Source organism: Chanodichthys erythropterus, chromosome 16, assembly GCF_024489055.1.
Source record: "Chanodichthys erythropterus isolate Z2021 chromosome 16, ASM2448905v1, whole genome shotgun sequence".
Taxonomy (NCBI): Eukaryota; Metazoa; Chordata; class Actinopteri; order Cypriniformes; family Xenocyprididae; genus Chanodichthys; species Chanodichthys erythropterus.
The window spans coordinates 7,098,924-7,117,500 of NC_090236.1; the positions used below are offsets into that span (position 1 = coordinate 7,098,924).

An 18,577-nucleotide genomic window follows, 5' to 3' on the forward strand; every position below is an offset into this window, starting at 1 on the left:
TGACTATTTACAATAGTTGTTTTTGAAGCTTTGATGATTGAAGCCAAACACAGACATATCCGATGAGCGTGTCAACACAATGGCCAATCAGAGGTGTTTACGAATCCGCTCAACGGTGCTCAAAGCCCCACATTTTTAAAATTGTAGCACCGATTTGACATATATACTTCACCAAACCCACACAAAGGAAAGAACCAAAGAATCATGTAAAACACAATAAACTGACATTAGAAAAAATATATATGGATATGAGAATATGTATAAAACTAAATTAAACAACAATCTCTTAAATATTTTCTAATTTAATAAAAAAATTGTAATCAATGAAAATTTTTTATGAAATATGGACCTTTATTTTCATTAAAAAGGCTTATTTCTGCAATTGTAGGCTCATTTTCTAAAAGTATGCAATTAATTTGTATGAGAACAAGCAGGGAGTCCAGTATGGCATGACTGATCTTATGTTCGCCGATGACAGTGCCATCCTGTCCGATATGGATACAGAGGCCATCAAAGCCCTCTACAACGTTGCTTGTTTCTCTGAGCCATATGGGCTGAAAATCAACATTGATAAGACCAAAGTTATGATGACAGATGGGTCACTAGCATCTGTGCACCTTACTGAACAAGTAAAAGACTTAAAGTATCTGTGATCACTTTTCCAAAAAAAGAAGATCACCTCGACCACTAAAGTTTTTTGCCGAATTGGCCAGGCAACAGCAGCGTCATTGAAGTGGTGTTTGTGGAAGAAGGCCAACATCACTACTGCGACTAAGATACGACTCTACCGAACTCTGATCATTCCTATCGTGTTATATGGATCAGAAACCTGGACTTATGTTCTTATGTCTGAACTTAACAAGATCTAGGTCCTTCAAATTCAGTGGTTCTGGCAAATCATCGGCATCTCCTGGCGCGACCGACTCCGGAACGAATGGATCCCAAAAGAGTGTGGCGACCAGCCTACAATCAAAGAGGCCATCCAGAAGTGACGTCTACAGTGGTTTGGACACATTTGTTGGATGAGTGATGACCAACTGCTGTTCCAACTTCTCTGGCACTGCCAAACACTGACTTGGAAATCTCATCATTCCGTGCTGAAGAAGACCTGGCTGAAGCTAATCGGCAATGACCTAAGAAACCAAGGCATCAACCTCACGGATTCCAAGGCCTTGACCACTAATCGATATGCATAGAGGCGAGTAGTGAACGAGGTCTGAAATCCTGCGGCACCCACAGCAGTGTACACACTTCAGAGGCATCTCCGGCCTGATGCCAGCTAGGGAATTAAGTCAAGTCAAATCAATTTGAAAAGCGCAAACTGGTAAAATGCCGTTACTAACGTACCTGCTCAGCCAGAATCAAGCCACGCGCAAAGTTACAAAAAACGTAGTCCACACCGCCACACAAAATGGGTTCACGTGCACTTCTGCCGAAACCACGATCATTTTTGCCACAGGCATCCAAGCAAACTTGCAGAGGCTTTGAGTATAAATCAGGCTTTAATCGCTGTAAGATGGTTGCATAACACAAGAAACCTCTTTGCTCCTGTTTACATGCAATTTCCACTATTCAGATTTTTTTTTTTTTTTTTACTCAAATACGCTATGTGTGTTACTGGCCAAGCTCTTCCAGCTCACACGATTTGTTTGTCCTTTTTTTGTTATCCGGCCTCAGGATTTTTTTCAGTGACACGCCTAAAATGTCTCCATTTCATTGTTTTCGAACATCAATATACTGCATTATATTCTCACAACATTGTCAACATGAAATCAGCTTGTTCAGCTCACATTGCACACTTTGGTCAGAGTGGAATAGATGCTATTAAAAACATTTACATGCCTGTTTATTGCGATTAAAAATTGGCATACACCATGTGTTTTGCTTATGAGCTTTATCAAATCAATTTGATTTAAGTATTGTGTTTACATGAATTAAAGTAAACTCTCATTATGATCGCATTGTAAACGCACATAAGCCAGAAACTAGCGATCTGGTAGATGTTTGGTAGTTGTAACTACACCAGCATGTTCATAAAAGCATGTTCTCAATTGACAGCTCATCAGATTATGATTATATAATAATAAATAAATAAATAAATAAACATATATATATATATATATATATATATATATATATATATATATATATATATATATATATATATATATATATATATATATATATATAAGCCGTTTTAATACCAATGTACTCCGCAAATGTGTTTATTTAACCGTGCGGTGGCGCCAGATACTCGTTAATCGGTGATGACAAATAATTTATAACATTAACAAGATGATCCGTTGAATTCATTTTGGGAGCAACGGCTGAATGTATTTTTAGTAAAATATATAAAAATATTGGCATATATAAAATAAATATTGGCAAAGTTTAGACTCTCTTTTGATCAATTTGAAAAATAACTTTTATATTGATGGATTAATTGCATTTTGGAAAAAAAAAATGTCATGGATTTATTGCATTTTGGGAAAAAAAAAAAAAGTTTTTATAATAAACTTGTTTAAAATCAAAATGTAGATTTGAATTTTTAATGTTTTTATAACCAAAAGATGCTATGTGAAAGTTTGAAACAGAAAATAGTGGTTTTCATCTTGCCACTTTCTTGGTAAAGAAAACACCTTTTTACTCAAATTAATCAAAATGGAGTTATTGCGTTTTGGAACCAAACTCTTCATATATATATTATTATTATTATTATTTTTTTTTTTTTTTTTTTTCAGGATTTTTTGATGAATAGAAAGTTCAAAAGAACAGCATTTATTTGAAAAGGAAGTCTTTTGTAACATTATAAATGTATTTACTGTCACTTTTTATCAATTTAATACATCCTTGCTGAATAAGAGTATTCATATCTTTCCTTCTTTCAAAAAAAAATAAATAAAAAAATATTACTGACCTAAAGTTTTTTAAGTTCGTGCTTGGCAATCAGAATTGCATTACGAAGCTCAGTGCAAGTGCTCCATTGAGAATGAGAAAACTGAGAGAAAACTCAATAAAGATTGTGTTGTATTTTTTGTTTTAAGTGTTGTAAAACAAAACGATTTATCCTCATCATCCAAGACAGGAAGTGTTAGCAGCTGTCTGGTTGGCCTCTTGCCAGTGTGTCTGAGAGAGAGAGAGAGAGAGAGAGAGAGTTAAATGTGCAATAAATCCAACAGCAGCGGCAGCAGCCAGTCGATTCCTTATCATCCACATGTCCATTTCCAGATTAATCTCCTCATGTCTGTCACAGTTCTTCAGTGTGTCTGTCTCTCTCATCCTCACATCTCTGACGCTTTGATACTCACTCACAGGATTTGGTTTTAATCTTGGTGAGAGCATTGCAAAAGCGGTGTATGTGAACTTGAAACCACAAGAAGTGGACAGTGTTGGATATTGCCACATATATAACAGCAGTATATATATATATCTTTATATATATATATATATATATATATATATATATATATATATATATATTTCTTTCTTTCTTTCTTTCTCTCTTTCTAATAGAAAATAGAAAATAATTCAGTATGCCAGACTTTTGACTATTAATATAAAGTGTGAAATTCATCAAGACTGCACCCACTGATAGCACAATTAATTTGCACACATTGTCTGTGTTATTTTAGCACCCAATTCACTAAAGGAATTATACAAATCAGGTAATTGTGCAAACATGCCCACGAAATTAGTGCTTATCACAACAGGGCAATTCCCCATTTTACAGGCAGGTCCTGAATGCTTTGTTGTGGAGGATGCAGGAGATATACAGTAAGAACTGGTGCATACAACTACGTTGTCAGTTATGGTGATGTTTGCGTGTGTATGTAGTGAAGTTGCTCTTAGTGTGTCTGGATTTCCTTTGGGAAATGGCTAATTGTGTTAGAACTGGCTGTATCTCATGGCCTCATTCTGTTCACATGCGCGTGCACACGCACACCCTTCTGGCCTAGTTCCAGCTATAGGCCCATCCCCAGTTTGATTCACTGTGCCTTTTCTCCTCCCTTCTCTCGCTTTCTACCTTTTCCCCTCTGCCTTCCTTAAGCCTGACTGTGAGATATAGTGAGTAAGACATCTTTGCTGTCGTAGCACCTAATCAAACAGTGCTTTGGGTGTTAACTGTGGTGTAAGCAAAGCCCTGCTGTTTGGATAGTGACCAGCTCGCTGTCTGAATGAAACACTCCCTGCTAACAGAGCAGAAAGAGCCACTGCTTTATGGACCCTCACGGACCTTTTAAAACACCTATGGCACTGTTCCCTGAATAGGGCAAAAAAAAAATTCAAATTCAATGTCAGTGAATGGTGAATGTTGTCCGTCCATCCGTCCATCCATCCATCCACCCATCCATCCATCCATCCATCCATGACCAACTGCGAAATTAATTCGTTAACACCTCTGATTGGCAATTGTGTTCACTTGCTCATCAAATATGTCTGTGATTGGCTACATTGATCAACGCTTCAAAAACATGTTGTAAATAGGTACATCAATGATGCTCTTCATCAAGCGCTTGCACAGATACACACTAGATCATTTGAAAACACCTGGTAGAAGACTGCTTTCAAACACTCCCACTTTCAAAATGCTTTCAAATTCAAACACGTCCATGTGCTTTCAAACACTCCCATGCGTTGATCATTGTAAGTAAGTAAAATTGTATTTATATAGCACTTTTAACATTACATTGCACAAAGTGCTTTACACAATATAAAAACACAATCACTGAAATACAATAAGGAAGAGCTATACACAATATATAAAGAAACAAAATATAATATAAAATATCAACACCCCCCTCCCCCAACACAAAAGACATCACAAAATACTAAAAGCATGTCTATACAAGTATCTATCCATCCATCCATCCATCCATCCATCCATCCATCCATCCATCCATCCATCCATCCATCCATCCATCCATCCATCCATCCATCCATCCATCCATCCATCCATATATTATATTATATTATATTATATTATATTTGTTTTGTTTTGTTTGAGGTGCTCTTGATGTCTTTAGCCAGACATGACCAGAATGACAATTAAAAAAAAAAAAAAAAAAATTTTTTTTTTTATAAAAGTTTTTGTCATTCTGGTCATGTCTGGCTAAAGACATCAAGAACACCTCAAACAAAACAAAACTATATATATATATATATATATATATATATATATATATATATATATATATATATATATATATATATATATTATAAGAGCTATCAGAAGCTTTCTGCTCAACTGATTGGCTAATCATCGGGGTTGCCAGAGTTCGAGGTTGCTTCTTTCATTGGCGCTCCCTGTTTAGGATCCCAGTAGACCCTGATATATCCCACAAGGCCCTGCCTGCACAATAGCTCATTGTGCCTCAGCCTGAGTGAAATCATTCTTCTCTTGCTTCAAGTGCTGGTACGTCTGCTCGCCAGGTTTGATATTTCAAGGAGAAGTCACTCAAATGTTCTTGTGGAAGTGGCTGGTCACGAAAATCAAACCTGAACCTTCCAGATCCTTTCCTGGCTCTCATCTGGTTCTGTTGCGGTCTATAGTTAACATCACAACCTTTCCGTGATCTGTAAATCCTCAGTTCCTGGCCGGATGTTCTGTGCACTGGGGGAAGTCATTGCTTTATCAGAAACACAATATGGTTTCTCCCTGTGGCTGTAGTGGGAAGGTTGAATGTGTAGGAATGGATCCAGGAGGTTGTGATAAAGAGCTATTACTAAAACCTTGTTTTTATTCCTTATTCTGACTGTTGATGAAAAGCCACTCACAGTGTTGAGTTAGTGGGCTGATGTACGGCCGCTCAGGGGCTGCCACTCTGCATGGTAATTATAAACAGTTACACATCGCTCTGGGACCGAGACCGCAGCTAAAAGGAAACGCACAACACAGCTCCATTCTGTAAGACTTTCTTGTAGTTGAGTAGAAAATGTTTTGAACTTTAACCACTTGGAAAAGATTTACTGTGACATGTCATCAGCTGACATTCTGCACATAGAACTAAGTGAACTCTTTATAAACTGAGATTATTTGTGATTAAAAACTATTATGGAATGAAACATCAATAGCTGAGACAATTTATATAAATAAGGATTAGTTCATCCAGAAATTATCTGAGCCTCATGTCATTCCATAACTTTATGACCAGTGTTGGGGGTAACCCTTTACAAGTAACTTGAGTTACGTAATCAGATTACTTTTTTTCAAGTAATAAGTAAAGTAACTAATTACTTTTTCAATTTACAACAAAATTAACTTTTTTTCATATAAGTAACGCAAGATACTTTTTCACATTTATTGACTGACATCTCTTCTGTCCCCATGTTAAGAGAAATAAAGTTCAGAGGTGTTGTGTGAACATGATGGTTATTGTAGTTCTAGAGTAAATGTGAAAATGTGAATGTGAATGCATTTACTCATCTCACTTGCATGAAAAGATTCAGTATAGAAAACAGAGAAATACAATATTAGAATTGTATGCAAACCTGTAATAATTAACTATATTAAATTACACAAATATACTATGTATTTAATTTCACTTTATTAGGGCCCGAGCATCGGTGGTGCGAGGACCCTAATGTAATTGCTCAGTCAATTCTTCTTTTTCTCCGAAATGAATTGCGTTTTTGAGGGCCTAAACATGCTTGAAAAATCATGAAACTTTGCATATGCATCAGAAGTGGTGAAAATTTACATCTGTTATGGGTTTCTGAATTAGATGTGGCAAAATGTCCTGATATTGCCACCTACAAAATTTCAATTAAGCACCCCTTTCGCGCTACGTTTCATGTACAGGTATGAAATTCGGTAGACACATGCAACAGCCCAATACCTACAAAAATGTCTGTGGGTGCAAAATCTGTAAACCCAACAGGAAGTGAGATATTTAGAATTTTCTCTGGAAGATTTCTGCAGTTTTTGCCATTTCCAGACGTTGTTCTTTAACAAACTCCACCTAGAGATTTTATCAGAGTAACATCGTATTTGGTCAGTCTAATCTAAAGTCTTTCGCAATCATAAATTGTGAAAATCTAGTGTTTTTTTACTGAAGGGTGTGTCCGTGGCGGCCTGACAAAATTCGATGTTTCGCCATTAAACAGGAAGTTGTTGTAACTTGGCAATACAATTTGTCTGTATGAACGTGCAACGGGAGTCAAGCTGTATTCTCTTACCAGTAACCATAGCGACAGTGACCAAAGTATTATCAAAGATGGCAATGTCCATAAAACTGAAAAGTCTTATCACTTTCAACACAAAAAGAGTTCTGTCGAGCCACAAGTTCATCCAACAATTCTTCATTAACCGACAGCAAGTTTTATAACTGGGTGGAGGCCGGAGCATTTGAGTCGCACGTAGAACACAAAATTACTTGCATTAGGGACTCAACCACATTAAGGACTCAAAAACAGAGCTGACAACCATATTCTGCTGTTGTGTCAACATGGCCTTAATTTTGTCCATAAAGCACAACAGAAGTGATGAAAAGACTGAAATTTAAATCATCATTAACTGCCTATCTACCCAGATGATTGAATTAGCTGAAGATGAACAGAAGCACAAAATATCTAAATGGTATAATTATAATTAACAAATATATATTTTATGATTTATACAAGGATATATGTTAAATGAAAACTATGAAGGGAAAATAATTACATTCACAACAAGCTTCTCATATAATTTCACAAACCTCTGGTTAAAGCCCCACTTCTGGATAAAAACTTCTGGTTTTATCTGAATAAAGATTCAGATACAAATCATTTTGAGATTGTTACAGAAACAGATATTGGCTCCTCTGCACACTCCTACTTGAAAGCTTCAGTCTCTATTATTTGTAATTAAATGAACATGTGTGACCAGTACAATTCTCTTAAATTTCACCTTTTGTGTTTAATGGAGGAAAGAAAATCATATGGGTTTGTAATGGTATAAAAGTGAGTAAATTATAATAGAAGTTCATTTTTGGGTGAACTATTGCTTTAAGAGAGGATGAAAATGCTAAAAGGATTATCATTTACCCATGAAAGAAAAGCGCTCTCATTCTTATATATATTCTTATGTTATATTTCACAGAGGTAAGCATACCTTGCAATTAATTGTCTTCTAAATGAATTAGTTTTTCACGAAATTAATCTAAAATGACTCATTTTCTATTATTCAAGAGTAGAAATTAGTGTAATTTAATAAAAAGCCATTGTAAGAGTTATAATTGCAGCACTGCAATTACAGCAATGTAATTTAAAGAGAACAGACAAATGTAAATGTTATCTTTATCTCTTTAGTAGCCAAAAACACTCTTGCTTTTTCCACACTAGCATTAACAACATTTCTTTAGCAGCATCATTTTCATAGCTTATTTAATGAATTTCAGTATTCTCACGTGTCTTTCTACTCTCATCAGGTGTTCCCTCTGGGCCAAGAAATGTCATCTCAATTGTGAACGAGACCTCCGTGACTCTGGAGTGGCACTCCCCGCGTGAGACAGGTGGTCGTGAGGACGTCATGTACAATATTGTTTGCAAGAAATGCCAAGCAGACCGCCGATCCTGCTCCCATTGCGATGATAATGTGGAATTTCAGCCCCGGCAGCTGGGATTGACTGAATCCAGAGTCTTCATCAGTAACCTTCTGGCACACACTCTCTACACGTTTGAGATCCAAGCGGTCAACGGCGTCACCAACAAGAGCCCGTATCCTGCTCAGCACGTCTCCATAGACATCACGACCAACCAGGCTGGTGAGTGATTATGTTTTTATGAAGTCAAACAAGATTATACTTGATTAAACAAGCTTATGCAATCAATACAGTCCATCACTGCTGGTGTATTACCTGTACAAGCTAGTTAAGATGGTTATTGTTCACTGTCTTGACTGGTGTAGTGTTTTTATTGGTTTAACTGATCTTGATTTGGGTGGTCTTGCTGTTTTTGTTTTGTTTTGTTTTTTGTTTTTGTTTTTTTTTACCAATGAAAGTTTTAAAGTGCCCCTATTATGCCATTTTTAAGGTTCCTAATATTGTTTTGGGAGTCTCCTACAACAGGTTTACATGCATGCAAGGTCAAAAAGCACTTTCGTTTTCTCATAATATACATTTAATATCACCTAATTTTTTTAAGATTCTTAAATTATTCGTTCAAAGCAGTTCAAAGATTCAAAGACTCAAAACCCCTCCTTTCCTGAGCCTACTCTGCTCTGATTGGTCAGTTTAGCAAGGGGTGTAGCTCAGGGAAGGAGGAGTCAGGAACCAGCGAACATTCAACTTTATTTCCAAAATAAACAAACAACAAAACAAAAGTAAAGGCAGCAGCCCCTCATGGCCGACTGCCGCACACACTTAAACATAACATAAAGTCAAGTCTTGGTCTTCTCTCCTCCTTCACTGTTGCCGCTCCTCCTTTTATGATTCCGAGCTCCTCCGTGAGATACAAGACCGGTGCAGCACCCAGGTGATGCTCATTATCAATCATGCCACCTGTTTTCCACATACCCCCTTCGCCCATCGCAGTCTGGGGGTACCCACAAGACAGGGGCGGCCGCAGCACCTGGGGTTAAGGACAGATGAGGCGAGAGAAAAGAAGATGAAAGTATCAGGAGTGACAGAGATGAGAGAGAGGAGAGAGGAAAAGAAAAAAAAAAAAAATCTTGGTCCGGTTCCCAAAACATACTGCCATCCGGTTCTCCACAAGCTGGGTGAACTCATCCACGATGCCTTTTGGTGGCGCTGGATAGCCCACGGTGGACGGCTCAACACTACTACTCTGTCAGGTGGATGGCGAAGGCTCTTCCGGGTTCGGGCACCTAGCAGGAGTCCCCCTTTCCCTGTGGGGGACAGCATCATGGCGGACAGCAGCAGGCTCCTGCTCCAGCAAACGGCGATGACTCCTCCGCTCCCTCATGGATGGCAGCTGCCCCTCCACAACCCAGGTGGCCAGCAGTGAGTTCATCCGTCCGCCTGGCAACTCACTCCAGCCCACCGCCTCAAGAGTCCATGGCAGCAGACTCTGTTCAGCCATGCTCGATGGCACTGCGGATTCCCTACAGCGACGAGGGCTCTTTGATGTAGCTCAGGGAAGAAGGAGGCGGGAACCGGCGAACATTGAACATAACTTTAATTCCAAAATCAACAAACAACAAAAAGAAAGTAAAGGCGGCAGCCCCTCACAGATGACTGCCGCACACATATAAACATAACATAAAGTCCAGGCCTGGTCCTCTCTCCTCCTTCACTGTCGTCACTCCTCCTTTTATGCTTCCGAGCTCCTCCATGAGATACGAGACCAGAACGGCACACAGGTGATGCTCATTATCAATCACGCCACCGGCCTCGCACCTTTCTCGCGGCCCTCAACCTCAACCTGCTTGCCAACAAATGGCCCAGTCTGTTGTGATTGGTCTACTGTGTACAGCGCATATCAGAAACTAAATGCCCATTGCCATAACTGAATTACATCTCCGGAGGCTTATCCATTCTCAAGAGATTGTATACAATGCATGGACAGAAGATGGCATCGATTTTACCTTATTATTTCAAGCCTGACTCTGACGATGAAACGTTTAAAGTCGTCGATCAACCAGAAGCTCAATCGCAAGCATGACTGGAGCAAGGCATTTCTCAGTGGTAAGTGTCAGCTTTGTTTGTGGTATGTAATAAGATGTGATAGCAGCGTTGTTGTTACAGGTTGTGATTCAGAGGAGCAAGCTGGTCCCATCTTTCAAGAGCGAGAGTTTTGCGAATCCCGCGTTGAACTCCCCAAGAATTGAGAAGTAGTCGTCAGTAAAATGATGGTAACACAACAAAAGATTAGGATTCTTCGCAGCCTCATCATTCGGAAGTGAACATAAAACAAATTTACTTTCACAGTGTAGGACACAGCATATTCTAGACATGATGTAAACCACACGAAAAAGCTAGAGTGTTTGAGGACGGGTCAAGTTGTTCGCGGGCTGACAACGTAGAACATAGCTGGGCATTAGGTAAATGTGTTTTTACATTCACAGACAGCTACATTACACATTGCATGAAAGGTAATATTCAAAAGAAAGCATTTTACCATAATCTCAATATGTTATTGTAGTCTGTCTTTCGTACCAAAAAAACGTCCCTCTAGCTTTCCCTCCAGCATCAACTTCCATTACCACAACTCTCTGAAAAGGTGTAAATAGTTCTTAAATAGTCTATTTTGAATTTTTTTTTTTTTTCTAAGGTTTTTTTTTTTTTTTTTTTTTTTTTTTTTTTTATGTGTGTAATATTGTTATTATTAATATTGTATTAATTTGTTTTTATACTGAGATGTTGTAAAGCATATGGTCAACATGTGTTGTTTGAATAGTGCTATACAAATAAAGCTGACATTGAATAGTTTTAACACGTTATTGAATATGGCGAATGTATTTGGTCTTGGCGGACTAGAACTGCTATGCCTCTGCTGTTGATTATTGATGCTGTGAGTATGTAAGATATGCTGTTGCTGCATAAATAGACATAGGCCTACATAAATCCCATAGCAGATTTAGGCAGGTGGAGCTGGGGGAGGTGGAGGGTTTCAGAGGAACTCTGATAGTGTGATGCATGACTATAGCTTACTGCAAACAATTAACCAGACAATCTCATTGGCTGCAGGATCAGCAGAAGCTAATCTGTTTGTGCCATGTGGTAATGATGTGATTTACAAAATACAAAATAAAAATTGTACAATAAAGCACAGTAAATAAAAAAATAATTATTATTTATTTAATTCATTTTATTGTGCTATAACATTTTTATTCATTAATTTATATTATATATTAATTTATAATATTAATTTATAGATATATTATTTTTTTATTAATCTTTATTACCTTTTTAAGCAACAAAAATATAATATAAATTATATTAGTTTTGAACTAATGCATGTTTTACCATATATATATATGCAACCAGGACTATTGTGCTAGTAAAATGCTTTTTTGCCTCTTTGGTGTTCTGTCACATACTCATACAGTTTGACCAGTTATTTCTTCTACTTTCGTTACTATTTTCATTACCTTAACCAATCTAGTTTCTTATTTCATTTCCTTTAAAAAAGGCTCCAAGTGGTGATTTGGCCTCAATACCACTGACTGAAGGATATTAAGACTGAAGTATTCTGTTTCAACATTTAGAGCTGCTCACTGGACTGTGCAGGAAGTCAAAATTGAAAACATCACCTACTTTGACCTATGCTAAAAGATATGCATCCTCATCATTTCCTTGAGAGCTCCTCTTTCTGTTTTTGAGGGCAGCCCATCTCTCCATCTTTCTCCACCTCCTTTACTTCCCCTGTCATCTCAATTTCCTGCTTTCACTGAATAGCTCTACAGAAGCATCACAGCAGTTGGTATGTTAAAAGTTTGTGCCGATCTCGCTGGGATGCATCCGTCTGGTTCGGCGCTTTCATCTTTATCAGCAGGACTAGTATGAAAAACAGCCTTGATCGTGTCACTATTCTTTAATACATTCAGCCCTGAAACGAGGGCACCCAGAACTGTAGCGCTGAGAATTTAGCTGCTTCCATTGCGGCCCCCTCCCGGATCAAAGCGAACGCTTGTGGATAATTTAGCGTGCGGGCGAGATTTTCATCCTCAAAATGAGGAAACATTCAGTCCCAGCTATGAGAACAAATTAAGTTTGAATGTATGGCAGTGCTTGCTGACAGCCACCCTGCTTCTATTCCTTTGTTTGTTTGTTTTTTACGCTACGCAAGTAAAAAAAAAATAAATAAATAATAAGACTTTAAATAGTACTATTCTTAGACAAGAATTTATTTATTATTTTATTATTGTTATTTATGTATTTATTTATTTGCAGGTCCAAGTCAAAAAGTTATAGCATAACTCCATTTTAAAAAATCAACCAATTTTAGGTATTATAAAAAAAAAAAATAAAAAAAAAAATAAAAAAAAATATATATATATATATATATATATATATATATATATATATATATATATATATATATATATATATATATATATACAGGGATAGTTCAAAATTTAAAATTCTTTAATCTTCTGTAAAACAGAAAAGAGATTTATTCATTAATTCATTCATTCATTCATTTCCATACAATGGAAGTCAATGTGGTCCAATATTGTTATTTTTCGTTGAATTATTCCTTTATACTCCTTTATATATACATATATATACTTTCCTATGTATACCTTTAATGCAGTATAATACAATATAATATTTTCTTTAGTTTCATTAAATTAATTATATGCAAATTATGCATAATATTTTTAAATAATCATATATATATATATATATATATATATATATATATATATATATATATATATATATATATATATATATATATATATATATATATATATATATATATATATATATATATATATACCTGTGTCAAATCGATATTTGGCCGAGATACAACTATTTGAAAATCTGGAATGTGAGGGAGCAAAAAAAATCTAAATATTGAGAAAATCATATTTAAAGTTGACCAAATTAAATCCTTAGCAATGCATATTACTTACAAAAATACATTTTTGGTATATTTATGGTAGGAAATAGGGGTGTGACGAGACAGGTATCTCACAAGACGAGACGAGAGATTGACTTCACGAGACGAGATAGCGAAATACATGACTAGAAAAAATACTCTGCAGGTGTATTTGAAATGTTTTAACTAATCATCTTGTAATGAATGTCATTTCAGTTCTACTTTGAGTATGAATTATCATATGCAGTAAAAGACAACAATACCCAAATACTGTACTGTTTTGCCACTAACTCAACTGACTGACTTCTCTCCTGTATGATTTCAGTCTCTTCAGATTTTACTGCACATGATTTATGAGCTTCTAACTTTTGACCCCCAAACTGATCATAGAAATAAAACGGTATAAATTAAAATGGTAACACTTTACAATAAGGTCTCATTTATTAACATTAATGTATTAACCAACATCAACTAACAATGAGCAATATATTTGCTACAGTATTTATTAATCTTTGTTTATGTTAGTTCATGATAGTTCACAGTGCATTAACTAATGTTAACAAATGAAACCTTATTGTTTGTGCTTAATAAGATTAAGAGAAAACTGTTTTTATGGTACTTTACATTAAGTGCAACCATAATCAAAGTACTCTCTCAATATTCAAAGTGCAAATAAGACCAAATTTTTCTTACAACTACACTGCCCAGCCTAAAATAGCTTTCATATTGAGAGATATTTGCATTCATCAGGGAGCCGCTTTCAAAATGCAGTGCATTGAAATCGCGTTTGAACGCGCTCACGTTTACTTTCACTTTATATATATATTTATATATATACAAAAAGTGTTATGTCTTGAGGACAAGGAGAAGAGAGATTGTGTTTGGGTTTGTTTAGATGTGTGAAGACTCTGTAGAGTCAGAAATAGTCAGTTAGAGACCAACAAAGGAAGCCAAATGCACTACAAATCTTCCAGCAGCTACATCTTTCCATAGCTCCTCTGTTCTGTTCTTCTGTGTAGATTAGAAGCTTCTTTTGGATTTGAGGCTGATTTTTGCTCTTATGTTTTAAAGTAATGACAGAAATACACGATTCAGTTGCCTAAACATAACAGGATGTGGAATGTCGTTGGTGTTTGTATTATTTTTGTTTTCCTCCTGTGATGTCCACGGTCTAACTCAGGCATGTTTATTGGAAGCTACAATGGAGGGTTTTGTCAAGACAATATTAGACAGTATTCTGACAGCATTAGAGTGGTTGTTCTAATAATAATTTGTTAAAAGAATAGTCACACCAAGAATGAGAATTATAAAAATAACTATAATGATAACTAAATTAGTGCCCACACTGCTGCTTTAAATAGCTTAACTTTTTTAAAGTTGGATGGATTGTGATTGGCTGTCAATGTTTTTATTGTTCATCCAAATAAATACAATATATTTGTGTTAGAAATTCAGCCCACTCTTCCAGGCATTAGCAATGTTTGTTTTGTGAATGAATCATTCTGTTGAGTTAGAGCTTTCCAGTGATTTAAATAATAATAAAAAAAAAATGGTCTCAATGATTTTTTCTCTGATTTGTGAAAAAACTTGATATACATTTCTGAACTTTTTTTCATCTAAAGCTATCATATGCCGTCTGGATATTTGTAATACGGTTTATCAAGCTTGTCCATTCAATATAGTTGCATAGAAAACAGTGACCAGCACAGTCTTGAAATTGTGTTCCACAGAAGAAAAAGTCAGGTTTGGTATGTCACGAATGGTAAGTAAATGATAAAAGACTTTTTTTTTTAAATTTTCGGGCAAACTACTTTTTCGATGTGAGCGGTATTTCTTGGCTGTTGCCTTTTCAAGATTTATATTCGAAGTGCTCAGCATCTCTCTGTTTGGCTTTGTTTTGCGAAAGGAAACTTTAACTATTTCCTCTTAAACTGTGATTAGTCCTGTCTCGATCACCTGTTAGTTTGCTTGTTTTGATCCAGTCTAATTGGAGTTAATTGGCATAATTGATGCTTCACTGCAATGTTTCCAGCTGAACTGAGTCGTTGAGAAGCAGTTCAGACATGACTGCACACGATCTGCTGCAGAGTGTCTTGTAATCGCTCCTCTTGTGACACTAGGAGTCGGAGCAAACAAACAAAAAGATCATAACACGGAATCAGACACCTGCCGAGTTTTCCTCCTCCTTCTGAGTGTATGAGAGCAGAACGACAAAGTAAATAAACCTGATTAACATGTGCCTCTAATGGCCGCTGCTGTGTGTGTGACAGTTAAACGGTGCTCTTGACAGATAGATGCATTAGAGCCATGTTCTCCTCCTTTGTTATAGCTTTGGAGACCCTAATGAGTCACTTGCCATTAATGGGCGCTTCCCATGCGGAGGGGTCTCGGAGGTAAGCAGTAATTGTGTACTTCTTGTACCTGATGGAAATGTACAATGGGGTAGAAAGAGACAGAAAACAGGAGAAGGAATGCAGATGAGGCACACTCAATCCTGGGGAGGTTAGGAAACTATAGGTGTTTAAAATAAGCTTAATTAATTAAAGCTTAATCAGAATTTAATTTCATCCTTAAAAACTGGGTGAAAGTGGTTTTCAAAGAGCTGGTTTTAAAAAGCACAGTTCAGTGGTTTAGTAGGACAGCTTTGGATCTCAACTGGATTCCACAGAATCATTGGGGAAAACACTAAGATTTTGATAAAGAGAGTCTGTTCACATTTTTGTAGAGCAAAGAGTAAATTAATCTTAAAGGTGAAGTTTGTGATTTCTCTGCCTTTAGTAAAAAGTTTCAGTTTTCAGACAGGTTTCTCGAACTACTTTAGAACGCACTGTTTGTGAATGTTGTGTCTGTGTGACACAGAAAGAAGTGCACCAGTATCGAATTCTCTTTCGTGCTTGAACAAACCATAACACACAGAATTATGCCAAAATGCCCATTTTGAGTAGACGTGTGCCGATATTCGTTAATGCGCTAAATCGCGATAATGAATATGCACGATATTGTAATCGTCAGCACTTCAGAATACTGTAAATAATAATTTATTACCAATTATTAATTTTTTATAAGGCAATTAAGAATACTTTACCCATCAGTCGTATAAAATGCACAACACCGCTGTATTCTGCGTCAAAAGGACACACGCTCAGATGTAAACAATCCCAACGTGCACGAGAAGCACATGGCGGAACCAGTGAAGGAGACGAGCTGAATGAAAGTGCGCGTTCACTCTCTGATAGCAGAGGGCGCTGATGGAACAGCAGCGTGCAGCGGTTACCACGGAAACCGTGCAAACAAAGTAACTGCGCTAGTGAAGTTTTTAAAATGCTTCAAACAGCCATTCATTTTTTTTGTAATCTCAGTGTTGTTCATCACAGCACCAAATACTGAATACTTAAAGACTTAAAACAATATTTATTTTCAAACCTAAACATTTTTATATTTTAATCTGTACTACAACATGCCCTAATGATTAGAAATGTTCTGATTATTTGTTATTGTTCAGTAAAACTTTGAAAACATACAGCTTCATGTTAATTCATTATCACTAAACTGACAATAAATATACTTATAAAGTATAAATTATTATTAATTAATGTTAATTTCTTAGTTACTATTTAATAACATTACTAAAATCAAAATAACTTATTTAATGGACCTGAGATAAAACCAACAATGATCAGTTGTGTTTCTAAACTAACATTAACAAAAAATAACACTTTCTGTAACAAATGTAGCTATTGCTCAATCTTAGTTAATACATTAAATAGAGTAAAGTGTTATCTATTGTTCTTTATAGCCTAATTCTTTTGCATTTTAATCTGTTTGAACATTTCAGTCAGAGTTGTTTTTGTTTTATTACAAAAAGAGTTCTTAAACCTGTTAAACTATGACAAAAATGGTTTTGCAATTTATTTTATTATGGTGATAATACCGTATACCGTGATAAAAGCTTCATCAATTAATCGCAACATGAAAATTTGATACCGTCACATGCCTAGTTTTGAGTATCCATACGAGAAGTCTTAAAGGATTAGTTCACTTTCAAATGAAAATTACCCCAAGCTTTACTCACCATCAAGCCATCCTAGGTGTATATGACTCAGAGAAATCTGAAAAAGATTAATAAATATCCTGACGCATCTGAGCTTTATAATGGCAGTAATGCGCTATCAAATGAGTATGAGTGGAAGAAAGTGTCTGCATCCACATCCATCTATCATAAACATATTCCATGCGGCTCCGGAGGGTTAAGAAAGTCCTTCTGTAGCGAAGCGATCTGTTTGTGTAAAAAAAATATATCCATATTTAAAGCCTCTGTTCGCAGTTTTTTCTCTTTGTCGCCATCTCTGTTTGAAACATGCAATTGCAGTCATCTGTAGATTTCAATTTCTGTATCCACTCCACAGTCCGAAGACTTTTGCTTTTTGGCTACGGGTGAATCTCCAGTTGTCACTGATGATTGTCATTTGGACCTTTCTGGATTACAATCCACCATCAAAATGATAAGTTTAATTATTTCAGCTGCTGTGAGAAAAGGCTATAAACGTGCCGCTACCGACAGCTTCCTCACATGATTTAACTGAGCCTCTTGATGGGACTCCTTTCTGTTTACGGACGTGATGTAATGACGCACAGAGGAACTGCTGCATGCTTGAATTTCCTGCGGAAATCTGCCAGTTCGCTCTTATTATAAAACATTATTACAAGCTAACCGTTATGAATCGAGAGATAAGATAATTAGATAGTTTTGAACACTGGCTGGTTATGTACTTGTTCAAAAGTTGATTTTGGATAATTTTTAACCAAAAAAAGTTGCGGACTGCAGCTTTAACAAGTTATGAAGTAAAAAAAAAAAAAAAAAAAAAAACGAAAAAAAAAACAGAACTGACGTCGTATCATGCGTAGGACGCATAGCATAAGTTTTTTTAAGAATACAGAAGGCTGTTGTCATATATTTCATGAATATTTAAAAATGTTATCAATAATTTGCATACTATGTAAACCTAAATGATGCTACAATATAAAAAAATGTGTTGTATTCAATAAGCAAATAATTACTTTTATATTTACAGTGACTTTCTGCAGTATTTGG

At 36.1% G+C, this 18,577-nt stretch overlaps 1 protein-coding gene across 4 annotated transcripts in view; it reads left to right on the top strand.

Moving 5' to 3' along the window:
• LOC137003718 (ephrin type-B receptor 1-B) overlaps window positions 1-18,577 on the top strand; it is a 337,726-nt gene that overhangs the window by 235,443 nt on the left and 83,706 nt on the right. For all 4 annotated transcript variants that reach the window (XM_067363994.1, XM_067363997.1, XM_067363996.1 and 1 more), the window contains exon 5: window positions 8,406-8,741. In XM_067363994.1, the coding sequence (XP_067220095.1) occupies window positions 8,406-8,741 (336 nt within the window). The remainder of the gene's footprint in view (window positions 1-8,405; window positions 8,742-18,577) is intronic.